Genomic DNA, 14,697 nt, shown 5'->3' on the forward strand with positions numbered 1-14,697 from the left:
AAATAAAATACACATTTTTTTCCTTGAAATTTTCACAGTATGTTGTTATGAACATATAGTAAGGAAAACTAAGGAATGCTTGAAATGGTGCCAATTTAGCGATGCTAAATCATTTTGTGGACTTTTATCAAATTCACTACAAAAAGCTCGCACACTGATGGCTCTTAAGTAAATTTGACTGACAGGGTTCTACGAACTAGAAACCCAAGTACTTGCACATTGAACATTTGCAGACACAATGGATTACCAATCCCAACATTGCTTGTGTTAAAGCTACATGCTAATACTATCTAAATGTGAAATATGTCTGTATCAATTCAAAGAATAATATTAGCATTTTGTTATTGCAGTTGGTGACATATTATCATACTTGACCTACAAATTAAGCTAAAAAGTTTTGGAAAACGTGTTGCTTGCTTGAGGAAAAAACTATAGATCTATTTGCTGTCAACGTAATAATCGGATAACTACCATAGCAATGGATGAATACAATTTTTGACTATATTGCCTTGCACTACAATGTTCATGCGGTACCTATATGCACTGAATTATATCACTCGCACATGTAAGATAAGTATCTTTGAAAAGAGCAGTATTGCATTCAATCTATGATTGCAGGCATACACAGGTAATGAGTGCAACCTGCTTGTAGTGCAGGGTGATATAGTCAAAATTGTATTCATCCATTGCTGTGGTAGTTAATCCAATTTATTATGTCACTATTACAGCGAATAGATGGCAAACATGCATCAATTCTTGGTATTATACTTATGAAATTTGAAATTAAAACTTCAACACCATGAAAGAGACAATATTGGATCATTTAAAATATTGTTGCATATAACATGTATACTCACATTCCACCCATCTGCAGCCTTTCTGTAATGCACTAACGTAAGCAGTGACACTGGACGGACCTTTCAACTGGTCTTCTGTTAGATACCTAAATATATCAATAAAGAATTCAAATAAATTGTGAGAATCTGGATGATTACTATACAAGATGTTACAAGCACCATGAATGCCGAAGTGAAATGATAAGCAAATGAATATGTTGCCCCAAGCTCACATTTGGAAAAATGATGTGCACATGAAGAATTCAGATACTAAAGCTGATAAATACCATTTTTCAAAAAAATATTTGAGTTACGGCCACCAGTATGTGCTCTATAATATTGCTATAGGCAATTACTAGGCTGGTTGCAGCCAAACCCAGCGCAAACCTATCCGCACTTAGATTGTAACATCTACCAATGATCTGTGCAGCTCCCCAAATTCTATTGGGTGACTGATCCTGGAGAAAACCTGAGAGAGAGAGAGTATGGATCGGGATAAACCAAGTGCACATACAGTCCTTGGGCATGGGCGGGGCTTAAACCTGGGACATCAGTGGTGCAAGGCGAGGGAACGACCGCTGCACCAAATCGTTCAACTTCTTGGTGCTTTAGGATTTGATCTTTCCCCTTCTAGAATTTCTGTACCAGGTACAATTATCACTATGTATGGAGTGGTTCTGCTGTTGAATAGCACCTGCTTGGTGTTTATTGCAATACCACAGACTACAACAGACCATGTATCAACAGTCAAAGTCCCTGTGCATTGTATGCTGTGAATTCTCGCATATTCATAAGGGCGATTTTGTGGCATATTGTGCGATTGTACCGTGTCTAACAATCACACCAGCATACCCGTTAGAGCGTTGCGTAGACCATAAAAATATGTGGTAAGTATGTAGCAGTTTCGCCTGTCGCATCGGCCCTCATTACCAGGTGATGCTGAGACTTTGACTGCTTGTACGCGGTCTGTTATCTTTTTTGTCCATGGCAACAACAATGCTGTAAAAATGGCATTAATTGCAAAGTTTACAATATGAAGCAATATGTAAATGTATTAAATATTTGACCCAATTCACATGATATTATTAAGGATGTTGTTAGTGCCCTTGTGGCAGATGAATACTTATATAATAATTAGTATTAGCCAATGTACAGTTTGAAGTTATGTATAACAATATTATTAGTGTACCCATAAAGACTAAAGGGCATCACCACAGGGAAAACCTATAATGAATATGTTTTGTGGTTATTATAGGCTATTCCATTTGTTATCTACACCCCTCTGTGGAAGTTATCAGTGTTATCTCATTTCTAGTTGAACAATATGGTCAATTAAGTGGGAAATTTTGCATATTTGGCTAATCCAGTTGAAAACCACGCTCATCCTATGGAAGATTTTTGAAATATCTTCCACAGTGGGAGTATGAGTATGATGGAATTAGCACATTAACCAACTCTATTTGAAATTCTCCCTCCCTCTGTTGAAGATTCAGATCAAATCTTTCTCAGAGGGTGTATGAAATGCAAATAGAGCTGCCTAATTAATGTGTTCATTCCATTTGAAATTCATAACCCCCCTGTGGAAGGTATTTTCCAAAATCTTCCACAGGGTAGTGTGGAATTTAAATGGAATGAACCATTTAATGTAAAATTCTGGTTGAAAACTTTTTAGACCATATTTTACTTTGTTTGGAATTCCAAAATCTCCCAATCTCTTTTTACCATTTTTGGATTTTTTTGATTTGATTTGGAATAGCTAAAACTGTTAAATTTGGTTGGCCTCCCAAAATCTTCTTCTGGTGGGGGTTCAAATGAAATAGCCCAATACAAGAATGCTGCAAGCATTTTCATTACCCCTCCTACTTGCGGCAATCTTGCATCCATCAGACGATTTATCATTTAATAGGGATGTGATTAAATAAAAGGCTGTTTTGTCTTTTGGCAGCATTACCTAGACCCAAACTTCTTTCGTAATTCGGCTCGGAAGGATGCTTTAAAGTGGCCTTTCCCTTTTGTGACATCAAATCTGCTAAAACTAGGGTATTCACAAATAATCAGTATTGATCTAGTCATATTTACCCAAACAAAGTGATTTAAACACTATTTAAACAGTATATTTTGTTTTATTTCTGTTCAAATTTGCAATATATTATTGTCTTAACCAGTTCTAAGATGTTCATGCATATTAGTTGCAAAAAATGATGTGTTTGCAAAGTTGTTAACTGTTGCAAAATCGTTCATCTCTCTAGAAGATTTTTTTATTTCATCAATACATTGTGTTTGTAATCATCAGAATTTAATTACCAAAATCGGCTTGTTTTGAATGATTGAACATGCTATTAATGAAGCTGAGCGGTGAAGAAAAACTAAACTTCAAATTAAAATGGGTAATGTTCAATTTAGTGATGAAATATATTGGTGATATCACAGAGTGACCACTCACTCATTTTCCATTGGGCACGTGTCACTTGTATACCTGAATAACAAAATATCTCACTTTGATGTTATTTTTAGTAATTTTTTCATTGTTACTCTGAATAATTTCAGTGTGATATATTTTATTTATTTATTTATTTATTTGGCTTCATACACTGGTTACAATATCAAATAACAAAATTAGATTTTTAGTGTCATAGTGACAAAATTAGATATTTAGTGTCATAGTGACATATTTATCATCATTCCCTTCTATACTCCTGCCCTTCCAATACTCAAGGATGTTCAGGATACAGCAACAGAATTGTGTCTTAAGTAACTAGTATGCCTTGTCGATAATGTGAAAATGTGGATCACTACACTCTCCCTAACCAATCTATTGTTGTCCCCTAAGTACTTGTGTATCTACTATGTTGCATGTCTTGATTTGACATCTTTTTTATATTTAGTTCTGTGATATGTAGTAGTTATAGCTTGACATACTCCAAGGTTTGAAAATTAGAATCACTACACACTACCCCATTTAGATATTGCTGTCCCAGAGTCATTACACATTACCCCACCTAGATATTGCTGTCCCTTTGTATTACTTACGTATTATGAGATGCAGCAATAAAGTAATGTGATAATGGCTGTGTCATATCTTGACATACTCCATAAAGATGGTTTGAAAATTAGAGTCACTACACACTACCCCATTAAGATATTGCTGTCCCAGAGTCATTACACACTACCCCACCTAGATATTGCTGGCCCTTTGTATTACTTACGTATTATGAGATGCAGCAATAAAGTAATGTGATAATGGCTGTGTCATATCTTGACATACTCTTCTCTGATGGGGATCAAATATGTCACATTCTTCAGACAAGAGAAATCTTGTGAAACCTGCAGAATAATCAAAATAAAGAAACAAACATTTGAAGAAGAAATTAAGTAAGGTAAAATATGGTAAGGCTTATAACCTGTTATATTAGGCCTTATTGCGTTCACATTAATAATATTAGTTATCCCCTGTTTGTTCATGCAATACGAAAAATATCACTGGTTTTGAGGTCGTATGCGGCCTCGTGTGATACGACCTCAAAACCAGTGACATGAATTTAACATACATACATAAATAAATAAATAAATAAATAAATAAATAAATAAATAAATAAATAAATAAATAAATAAATAAATAAATAAATAAATAAATAAATAAATAAATAAATAAATAAATAAATAAATAAATAAATAAATAAATCAATCAATCAATCAATCAATCAATCAATCAATCAATCAATCAATCCAGGCTTACTCCAAACTATTCCAAGTATACTTTACAGCTGTCATTCAATACCGCCAAGCCATGTAATACAGCGCCATTGCCAACGAGTGGCCGACACTTAGTACGCGACGCGAGGTAGCGCCAGTAATTGCCGTCTCTACGCATCGCGATCAGCACAGTGTACAATACAACACGAGTATGCAGGCCCGTTAATTGCCGGTACTGATTAAGAGCTGAATAATACGGCTATATATTGTACGGTAATTTATGAACGCTGAACAATACGAAATTATATTATTTGGCTATTAACCAATGAAATGTCGTTATTCATGTCTACTGAATGATAATGGCCTACATCCAATCTAGATACTAATTTTGGGGTATTTTTTTGGTTCTCCTGTGTAGTAGCAGGACACTCAGGGTTTGGAAGAGGTGAAAGATGGGTTTCCAGATTATGGTTACCGAAGTTGGGTCTTGATAATTGAGAGAGGCATCGTAGGCATATATCATAGTAGTTTAAAAGGTCAGGGCAGATACATGGGTAACGGGTGTTGGGCAATTAGAGATAGGCCTTTCATGAGAACCGCCAACCTGACAACCGCGAAATCTAGTTAACAATAAAAACATAATAAGAAAATTTTGCAGTTTTTTATCATAGTTTCAAACATATACATTGGATTTTTAAAGTAGGTTTCAATTTAAACAAACATAGGGCAAATAGATGTTGAGGGCTTTAACATAAGAACTTTTAATATGGTGCATACCGCCTTTTGCAACTGAACCCTTCATATGTATCTTTTCAATCCTAAATGACCTCACCTCCGATGGCATAGTTCTATTACCTCAATTCAATGGTTTAGCAGAGGTTGACCTTAAGCTGTGGAGTGTGAGTTTCAGTACCCAAAATATCCAAAGTTCATTCTATGAGTGTACAACTTCATGGAGGTTATAGAACTGTGTCCTGACAGATGGTAATGTTAGAGATCTTGGCAAATAACAAGAAAGTCCAAAAGCCTTGAAAATGGTCAATGGTTACTAAGAAAACGTTAAGGGACTTAAAGACTTATTTTATGGTAAAAAAAGTATCCCGGGAGATTTTATCAAAATAAAATCTACTTTGTGTAAAATAAAAAATAAGATGGAGGTCACTTACCATCGATCCCGAGATGGCCCAATTCTCTTCCCTCCGCTGATGGTTCGTATTTTTCGATGATAGTCAAACATCTTTCTCTAGTGACCCCGGCCATCTGAATAAGAGAAAGAAAAACAAATGACCATGCATTGATGTACGTTAGGGAAACATGGCTGGTCATGGAGTCAATATATGAAAAGTGAGTCAATATTATACAAATATTTAATGGAAATAAGCCATAGGATTGTTATTTCTGAAGGGTTCAGACCTTTTATTCCAAGAGCTCTAAAATGATTTTTTCAAAATTTGAATCTAATGTACACATGGGAGATAGTTCTCAGCACAGTTGAAAGAAACAAAGATTGCACAAACAGTGAGAAATATGTATGGATTTGAGCAAACATGACAATTAAACAAAACACAGAGAAAGCTCTCAAGTGATCAATAAACACATTTTGCTTCCAGAAATGTTTCTTCTAAACAATATGGTAAAAAATATGGTTATTCCTTATAAGTAGGTGTATGGCTTATAACTTCTTTCTATTTTATGTGCTCACAAGAAGAAAGAGGTTTGTTTCAGGAGAAACCCCCATTATAGACAGATAGTATGAATCTAAACATTTCAGGCCAATTTACACTACTGCCGAAATATTATACTTTGGCTAGAAACAAGACTATAGTAAGAATTCCAATTGAATGAACGCAGCTTTCAACAGCTGCACTCGATCCAACCGCGATCGTATATTGCATATTTCAAACTACAACACGAACACACGACCTTGGATACAATGCTAACCAATCACGAGTGCGTTGGCATGGTTGGATTCACTTCCGCGTTACTCACGCACAGTCGCACACGCTGGCGTACATCGCGCAGTGTACGCAAAAATTTGTCACGCTTTTGAAAGCTGCGTTCATTCAATTGGAATTCCCATTATAGAAGTCAATTGGTCTTATAGAACCAATTAGTCCTACATTATATTTATTTTCTTCTTAACCTGCATTTCATCTAGCCTACATAATCCAAAATGTTAAACAAAGGTGCACAATGTCAGAATTTTTTAACCTTTTACTTATACACTAGCCGAGTTGTGAGAAATTAGTCAGATAAATGGTAGGGAGGAGCATTAAGATATGACAATGGGTTTAATTTCTAAGACAATCAATCAATCTTTATTTCATTCAAAAATACAACAATACAATAACAGCAAAACATACACATTTGTACTAAGTATCTTTTTGCAGTATAAGGATCTCATTTCTCAATTTATAATGACTTTATTCACAAAACATTTCAGGATTTCTGCCAAATTTAGCATGTTAACATGTGCAGAGTCTGTTCTGAAGCACATCCGCTCCATACAATAACCTACACGGGTAGTGCATCTCTATATACCTCTGATACGGAAATAACCCAGCACCCTGGGGCAATGAATTAGCTTACATCGCTACCACAGCTATTATGTAGACTACAACTGACGTCTTTTAGCAGCAACTAAAACATTCCATCACAGAACCTTTATTCCGCTTACCGGTGATCTATATACCAAACCCATCTCTATCCGCCTCAAATCCTCATATAACTAAACAAAAAACCCTTCGGGCGCATGACCCAAATTCAATGACTTATATAGACTGAGGAGAGTGGCATGAATGCAAGCAGCAACACATTGATTAGACAAGAAATAGGCATGAATGAAAGAAACTATTCTGTGGATCAGTCAATGTATATCACATCAAATTAACATGACATGTGTGACAACAGAGAATGGCAGTACTATCCAATACACTTACTCCTGCTTGAATAAAAATTCCTTTAAAAAGGAAATGGGCGTACCAAAGAAAGTGCGCATGATGCAGGGTATTGTTAATGTTTGACATATAAGTATTGGAATAAAAGTGGGAATGAGTGAACTGGGATAAACAAGCAAGCACATGTAGTATTTTACGATTTAAAAAGGTTAAGTGTGATTAAAACGCATTTTTGTATATTGCAAACACACCCCTGTTTGTAAGTATCTGCAAACAAGGACCCCACCAGTGAATCAACATCATGTGTGACACAATCTGGTCCATGGGGGCCAAAGGCAGCAAATTTGAAATTCATCTTTTTGGAAAGGGAAAATTATGGAGTAAAAAATAATAAAATACATAAGAAAATACACTTCACAAAACCTCAGAACTAAGTATGCTTGACCTTTGGTGTTTTCAGTATTTATGATAGCCTAATGTTTGTATAAGGTAATAATCATATTAACTCACTTGCAAAAAATATGCTTCCTTTGGCCCCCATGGAGCAGATTGTGTTACATATGAAATAAAGCGCAGTGATTTATAGTGTGGCCTAGATATTGATCCACAAGCCTCAGCACACTTACAGGTTGTCGCTGACCACTACCGCCCCACATCATTCCATAAACCATTTAGCAACAACACAGGGATTTTGCAGCTTCAATAGAGTGCACACCCTAGACATTCCACAAATGACCATCGCAACCAGGATCAGCTCCCCGAGTTTCGTACGGGTTACAACGAGACATGTAGCAGTAAGTTCCTTGTCCAAGGGAATTTCAAACTAACTCAATTTTTCAATAAGAGCGTACTAATCCACCGCCAGGGTTCGAACCCACAACCTCTTGCACCATAGGCCCACACCTTATCGATTGAGCTAACATGACTGCCAACTCCTGCTTCAAAATTATTGCAATTCAACACCTCTTTTCTCTCTTCATCGAATCCCATTGTCAATCATCTGCCTGTCATAAAACTCATTACTTTCATCTGGAAATGCCTGACAAACATCCTCACTATGCATGCATGCATTCATTTTTTATTAATCCTCTCTTCCTTTTTCCAACTTGTTCTGTCTTTCTTTCTGCTTCATTTTGCATTCTCTCCCTCTCCCCCTCTATCTGTCTGTCTGTCTTCCTGTTTTTCACTTTCTACCTATCATCTCCATCTCTCTTTCATCTTTCTTATGCTCACTTCATTTCCTTTTTCTGCGCTGCTCCTTGACCAACTTTTTTCATCAACCATGCAATTGTCCCTATATTCGTTATGCCTATGGAGCAGTTTGATTCAAATAACAGTGTTTTACAAAGCCAGAGCTCAAGAAGGCCTTCATCTCCCTCTCCAATCTGTCTGTCTTCCTGCCTATATGTCTGTCTCTCTCCATTTCTCTCTATCACTCTGTCTTCCTCTCTCTCTCTCTTACACAGTCATATTGCTCTTCCTTCACACACTCTCTCTCTCTCAAGTCTCTTTCCCCTCTTTCCTTTCACTGCATGGCAACTTGACCCACATTTTTCATCATCCCATTTTCCCTATCTTCAAAATGCCTATGGAACAACAGTATGAACAAGAATGTTTTGACTGAGCCCAAGTACTGAATTACTCTGCATTTATTATCCACCACACTCCAGTACCCGGAAACTATGTTCATACCAGTACCATCGTTTTACCGGTATCAGGGGAAAAATACAAAGGATATTGCTACCAACCACAATGCATTACTTAGGATTTATCATCCACCATTTCCAGGTACTGAGGAACTTCACTCTACATGTACCTCTGGGTATTATTTTTTGTAATGGCCCAAAATCTATGTTCTTTTGTTTGTTTGACATATTTCTATTGGGGTTCCTGATAAACAGGACCGCATTGGATTATGACAGTCAGGGATTAACTCTTTTGAACTGACTGCGAAATACATGTACATGTATGGCTCTCTAGCTCTATACAAGGGACAAATGTCCCTTCTGAAGTATGGTGTACTCTCATATTGCAATTAATTACCCAATTGTAAATGCACCATGGGGGAGAGCGGCAGTTTGAATTTAATCTACATAAGTTGCCACTGCTTGGAATTGAACCAGGGACCTTATGTGCCAAAGGCGAGTACCCTAACCATAAGGCCAAACTCTCCAATTAGCTTGATTAGGCCAAACTCTTTAATCAAAACACATTATACACACACACTTAAAATTTAACTTTACCAAGTGCATGGTGAAGCAATCCAGTGGTATCTAAACCATTTTCCTCTCCATGACTAACACACAATTATTGCAGAGTCCAGGCTCCTCTAATCCTTCCTCTATGGTAGAATATACTTCCATATCATAAGTTTGGAACAAAAATCAAACTCCCAGCTGACCCTGCCTCAATATTATTCATCCAAACAAGGTAAGAACAAATATATTCTTGTCTCCTCTCAAAGCAACATCCAAAATCAAAGTACACATAATGCTAATATAAGACAACAGACTCTCTGCAGACAAATACCCAGTGAGTAAATATAACCCAGAATCTAACCAATAGTTGTGTTTACTATGTAAAGTGAAAGTCAGATTTGATTGGTAGTCGATGTTATGGACTAGTAATACAGAAGTTAGAGCAATGAGGTTATGATGTTATGATAAGTAGAAGAGTAACCACAACATTTTGTTCATCTTTTAGGAAATCAGCAATCCACTTAAACAAAATGTAAATACAAAGTACTAAATTGATGACCATTTCGACTGCTCAGTGCCAGAAGTGGGTAAGTGCAATAGATGCCCTGTGAACATTTTGCAATTTACAGAGTATATTGTACTCATCTACACATTGCACTTACCCACTTCTGGCACTGAGCCCTTTAATGCTATGGTTTGATGCAAACCCCATGAAAATTTGAACTTCTGGTTACCAACTTAAAAGACTGTGGTGAGTCTAAAAGACTTTGGTGAGGGAAAGATATTAAAAAAGATTGAAATATTCAATATTTTTACATCACAACAACATTCTTTTAGATTAAGAGTCAACCTGTTCCTTACAAAGAGCAAGAAAAAAATAAAGAATTTGAGCAAAAGTTATGAAGTTTTTTGATGCATATTTTCTTATGTATTTTCTTGTTTTTTTACTCCATATTTTTACCTTTATCTCAGTTTCAAATTTGCCGCCTTTGGCCTCCATGGACCAGATCGTGTCACATATGTAGATTTCTTTTTCCCAGTAGACATCAATTTCACAGTTGTTGACTGGTTAAAAACAAGGTCACAACTACACTTAGAACAAAAGTAAACAGCCCAATAATACCAAATTGTCTGCGTATTGATCTCCCTTCTCTGTGTCTGTATACACCAACGTACAAGTCGTTTATTACGCACACAATGCACCGCCCCCTCAAATCACAAGAGTGTATTCAAAGACAGGACAAAAATAAGACTCACTGGAGGTCTGCTCGCTCGCTAACTTGAACTTAATTGGTCATTGTAAAATCAAATTAATCGCAAACCAGCATTTGCATGGAATGATGATTGCTCCGCAAACAACGAGCGGATATGGACGGTAAATAGCATCCATATTCTATTTTTGTTTTCTGGGGCAGGAAATGAACTCAAATAAACACTAATAGTTGCCATGGCTACTAAAAATAGCGCTGTAATTATACAAGATTTGTTTACGATGATGAACTGCATTGGATACAATTTGTGATCTAACCTAATATGATGTTGGTTTTGTAAGTTAATGTAAATAATTTGATTGCAATAACATGTATACCACTCAGTGGTGGATTGCTTAGTATGGAATTGGCGGGCATAAATGAAAATGTCATTTTTGATGGATTTGTTTCTTTTGAATTGATGTAAATTGAGAAGTGGTTACAAAAGCCTACACAACTGCTTACATCCCTTATGCTATATCAGGAAAAGTGCTATTTTATATAATTAAATCTAACTATATCACATACCGTCACACAAGAATATTAATACTATTCCAAATAGCAGGGTTCCCCTTTCTTTGTATTGAGGGTGAGGCAAGTTGGAAAAGGCAGAGTTTAATTGGTGGTGCTCTGGTATGATACATTTATGCATACTGTATTGCTGTTGCAGAAAAGAAATCTTGCCTGGCTCCAGTTGACTCTGTTCCAACATTCTCATTGCTCAACATTGAGAAATATCTGTCACAATAACTAGCCCACAATGACATCAAATTTTTTTTACCAGTCCTCAACTTCTGCATACAAAGGCAACATTATCCAACCAGAGATATGTTGAAAATCACAAATTTATGTTTAAAATTTTTTTGATCAGGCTTCTGTCATGATAACTGGACCAGAGTGACATATTGACTATTCAGTATAACTTGTGCATACAAAGACAGTAAGTTCAAACATCCAAATCCGCATACACATGTTTGCATCACAGTGACAAAATTGGAATTAAATTTCTGTTACAAATTTTTCTTCAGATTTCTGTCATGATAACTAGACCATAATGACATATCAATTTGTTTACCAGTCCTTTACGTCTATGTATACAAAGAGAGGAAGTTCAACCATTGGGTATAGTGAAAATCACATACAGGTTTGAATCACATCAACAAGTTTTTTTTCATGTTTATGTCACGATAACCGTACTGACATAATGCCTTTGACCTGTGTTTCACACTATCATATAAAGTTAAACCATTAAGAATCACACACATATCTTTAAATGACAGTGACAAAATCAGAAACCAATTTCTGTTCAATTTATGTCATCATAACTGGACCAAATAATAAAACTCTGAACAAATTCATCAGGATTGTTCATAAAAGTCACTGGTAAATAATGTTCTCAAGACAGATCCAAATAAGTAAAATTAGGTACTCACTAGAAATATTTCAATTCCTGTCAGGAATCTTGTTCACTCTGGTTGTGGTGAGTGGTAGTGTTTCTAGATCTTATCGGCAAACTTTGTGACTGGTCTTGATGACGTCACATGGGTTGCTTGCCGATTGATGATCTGATGGGTTGTTTGCCGATTGATGATCTGGCTCAAAGAGGCAATTTGGATACGAAGCAGAGGCAACACCACCATGAACAAGGACGAGGGGGCATACAGACTTGATCAGATCTACGATCAGATCATCAACGAGGCAAGCAACCCATGTGACGTCATTAAGACCAGTCACAAAGTTTGCCGATAAGATCTAGAAACACTACCACTCACGAAAACACGCACAGGTTTAAATTATACTGACAAAATCAGTAACAAATTTCTGTTCAATTTCTGTCACAATAACTGGACCATGGTGACAATGACTTTTTGATCACTCCTTTACAACTTCTGCATATAAAGTTAAACCATTAAGAATCATACGCACATGTTTAAATTACACTGACAAAATCAGAAACAAATTTCTGTTCAATTTCTGTCACAATAACTAGACCATGGTGACAATGACTTTTTGATCCCTCCTTTACAACTTCTGCATAGAAAGTTAAACCATTAAGAATCACACGCACAGGTTTAAATTACACTGACAAAATCAGTAACAAATTTCTGTCACAATAACTAGACCATGGTGACAATGACTTTTTGATCACTCCTTTACAACTTCTGCATATAAAGTTAAACCATTAAGAATCACACGCACAGGTTTAAATTATACTGACAAAATCAGTAACAAATTTCTGTTCAATTTCTGTCACAATAACTGGACCATGGTGACAATGACTTTTTGATCACTCCTTTACAACTTCTGCATATAAAGTTAAACCATTAAGAATCACACGCACATGTTTAAATTACACTGACAAAATCAGAAACAAATTTCTGTTCAATTTCTGTCACAATAACTAGACCATGGTGACAATGACTTTTTGATCCCTCCTTTACAACTTCTGCATAGAAAGTTAAACCATTAAGAATCACACGCACAGGTTTAAATTACACTGACAAAATCAGTAACAAATTTCTGTCACAATAACTACAACCTACGAAAAAAGTCCTTGGAACGCTTGGTACACTCTGTCGAAATTCCGTGCAGAATTTCATATGATCATGGAAATGATGTATATTTTGCCTGGGAACAAGCATGACATCTACAACAATGATTTACCTTCCTCTCCCCATCAATCAATGTTGGAACACATTGGGAAACTGCTGAAGACTTTGGTATTTCTCAACATTGCGGGGCGGGGGGAGGGGGTGACAGTTTTCCGTTATTTACACGCAAGCGTTCCAAGACTTTTTTCGTTGATTGTCTCTACCGAATGCAAAATATTTCATCTAAATTTCGTTTTTGTGTCATAACTCAAAAACGGAATGTTGTATGAGCTTCATATTGCACACGATTTGAGAGTGGGTTGTATGCTTTGGAATCATAACAAAATTGTTGATAAAGAAATTGGTTTATTTAGGGAGTGGTCACTGAAACCATCCCCTATGCTAAACAACACACGCTTTAAGTAATTATGGCTCTAAACTGCTCTAAAATGTCATTTTTGTCCCATAACTTAAAAACAAAATGTTGTATGAGCTTCATATTGCACACGATTTGGGAGTATATAATATCCCTTTGAATCATAATAAAATTGTTGATAAAGATGTTGGATTATTTAGGGAATGTTCACTGAAAACACCTCCTATGCTAAATTACACACATTTCGTAATTATGACTAAAATCTCGCTTTTGTCTCATAATTCAAAAACACTACAAATATAGTTTTTAAAAAATATTACAATGTTTTGCAGCATGTTTTTCAAAATGTTTTTGAATTTTATTAAAACGTTCTGTACCCTTTATAGTATAACCCAACATGTACATGTTTTCTGTAAAACTTGCGCTTGCTGAGTATAGGCTTATCCGAATCTAATCAGAAAGATTATGATGTAACAATTTGAAACAACTCATTTCTGAATATTATTTATAATAAAATACGCTTTTGCAGTGAGAAAAAAAGAAGAAAAAAAAAGAAAGCAACAATTGAATACACTTAAAAGAAAAAAAATCGACCGCCACGGGGACTCGAACCATTCGCATCAATCAATAGTCAAAAGATTACCAGTCGAAGGACTAAGCCGTTGCGCCACGCTGCCATTTCGCAATCGAAGTAACCAGTTTTGGTCTTTTATAGTAGTCAGGTATCGGGAAAGTGTAAAGCTGTATAGTGCAAATGGCAAAGTGCATCAGTTTACCATAATGACAAAATGGTCCAAAATCGACCTTTTATGGTTTTAGGCCGCATCTCATGAAGCGTGACGTTCGTTTACATTGG

At 36.0% G+C, this 14,697-nt stretch overlaps 1 protein-coding gene across 1 annotated transcript in view; it reads right to left on the reverse strand.

Annotated features, from left to right (window-relative positions):
• LOC140166933 (inactive phospholipase C-like protein 1) overlaps window positions 1-14,697 on the reverse strand; it is a 129,405-nt gene that overhangs the window by 16,138 nt on the left and 98,570 nt on the right. Inside the window, exons 8-12 of the mRNA XM_072190418.1 lie at window positions 5,696-5,789; window positions 4,041-4,160; window positions 3,867-3,924; window positions 2,788-2,871; window positions 858-943 (exon numbers count right to left, since the gene is read on the reverse strand). Of these exons, the coding sequence (XP_072046519.1) occupies window positions 858-943; window positions 2,788-2,871; window positions 3,867-3,924; window positions 4,041-4,160; window positions 5,696-5,789 (442 nt within the window). The remainder of the gene's footprint in view (window positions 1-857; window positions 944-2,787; window positions 2,872-3,866; window positions 3,925-4,040; window positions 4,161-5,695; window positions 5,790-14,697) is intronic.

Source organism: Amphiura filiformis, chromosome 12 (genome assembly GCF_039555335.1).
Source record: "Amphiura filiformis chromosome 12, Afil_fr2py, whole genome shotgun sequence".
In the NCBI taxonomy this organism is placed as follows: domain Eukaryota; kingdom Metazoa; phylum Echinodermata; class Ophiuroidea; order Amphilepidida; family Amphiuridae; genus Amphiura; species Amphiura filiformis.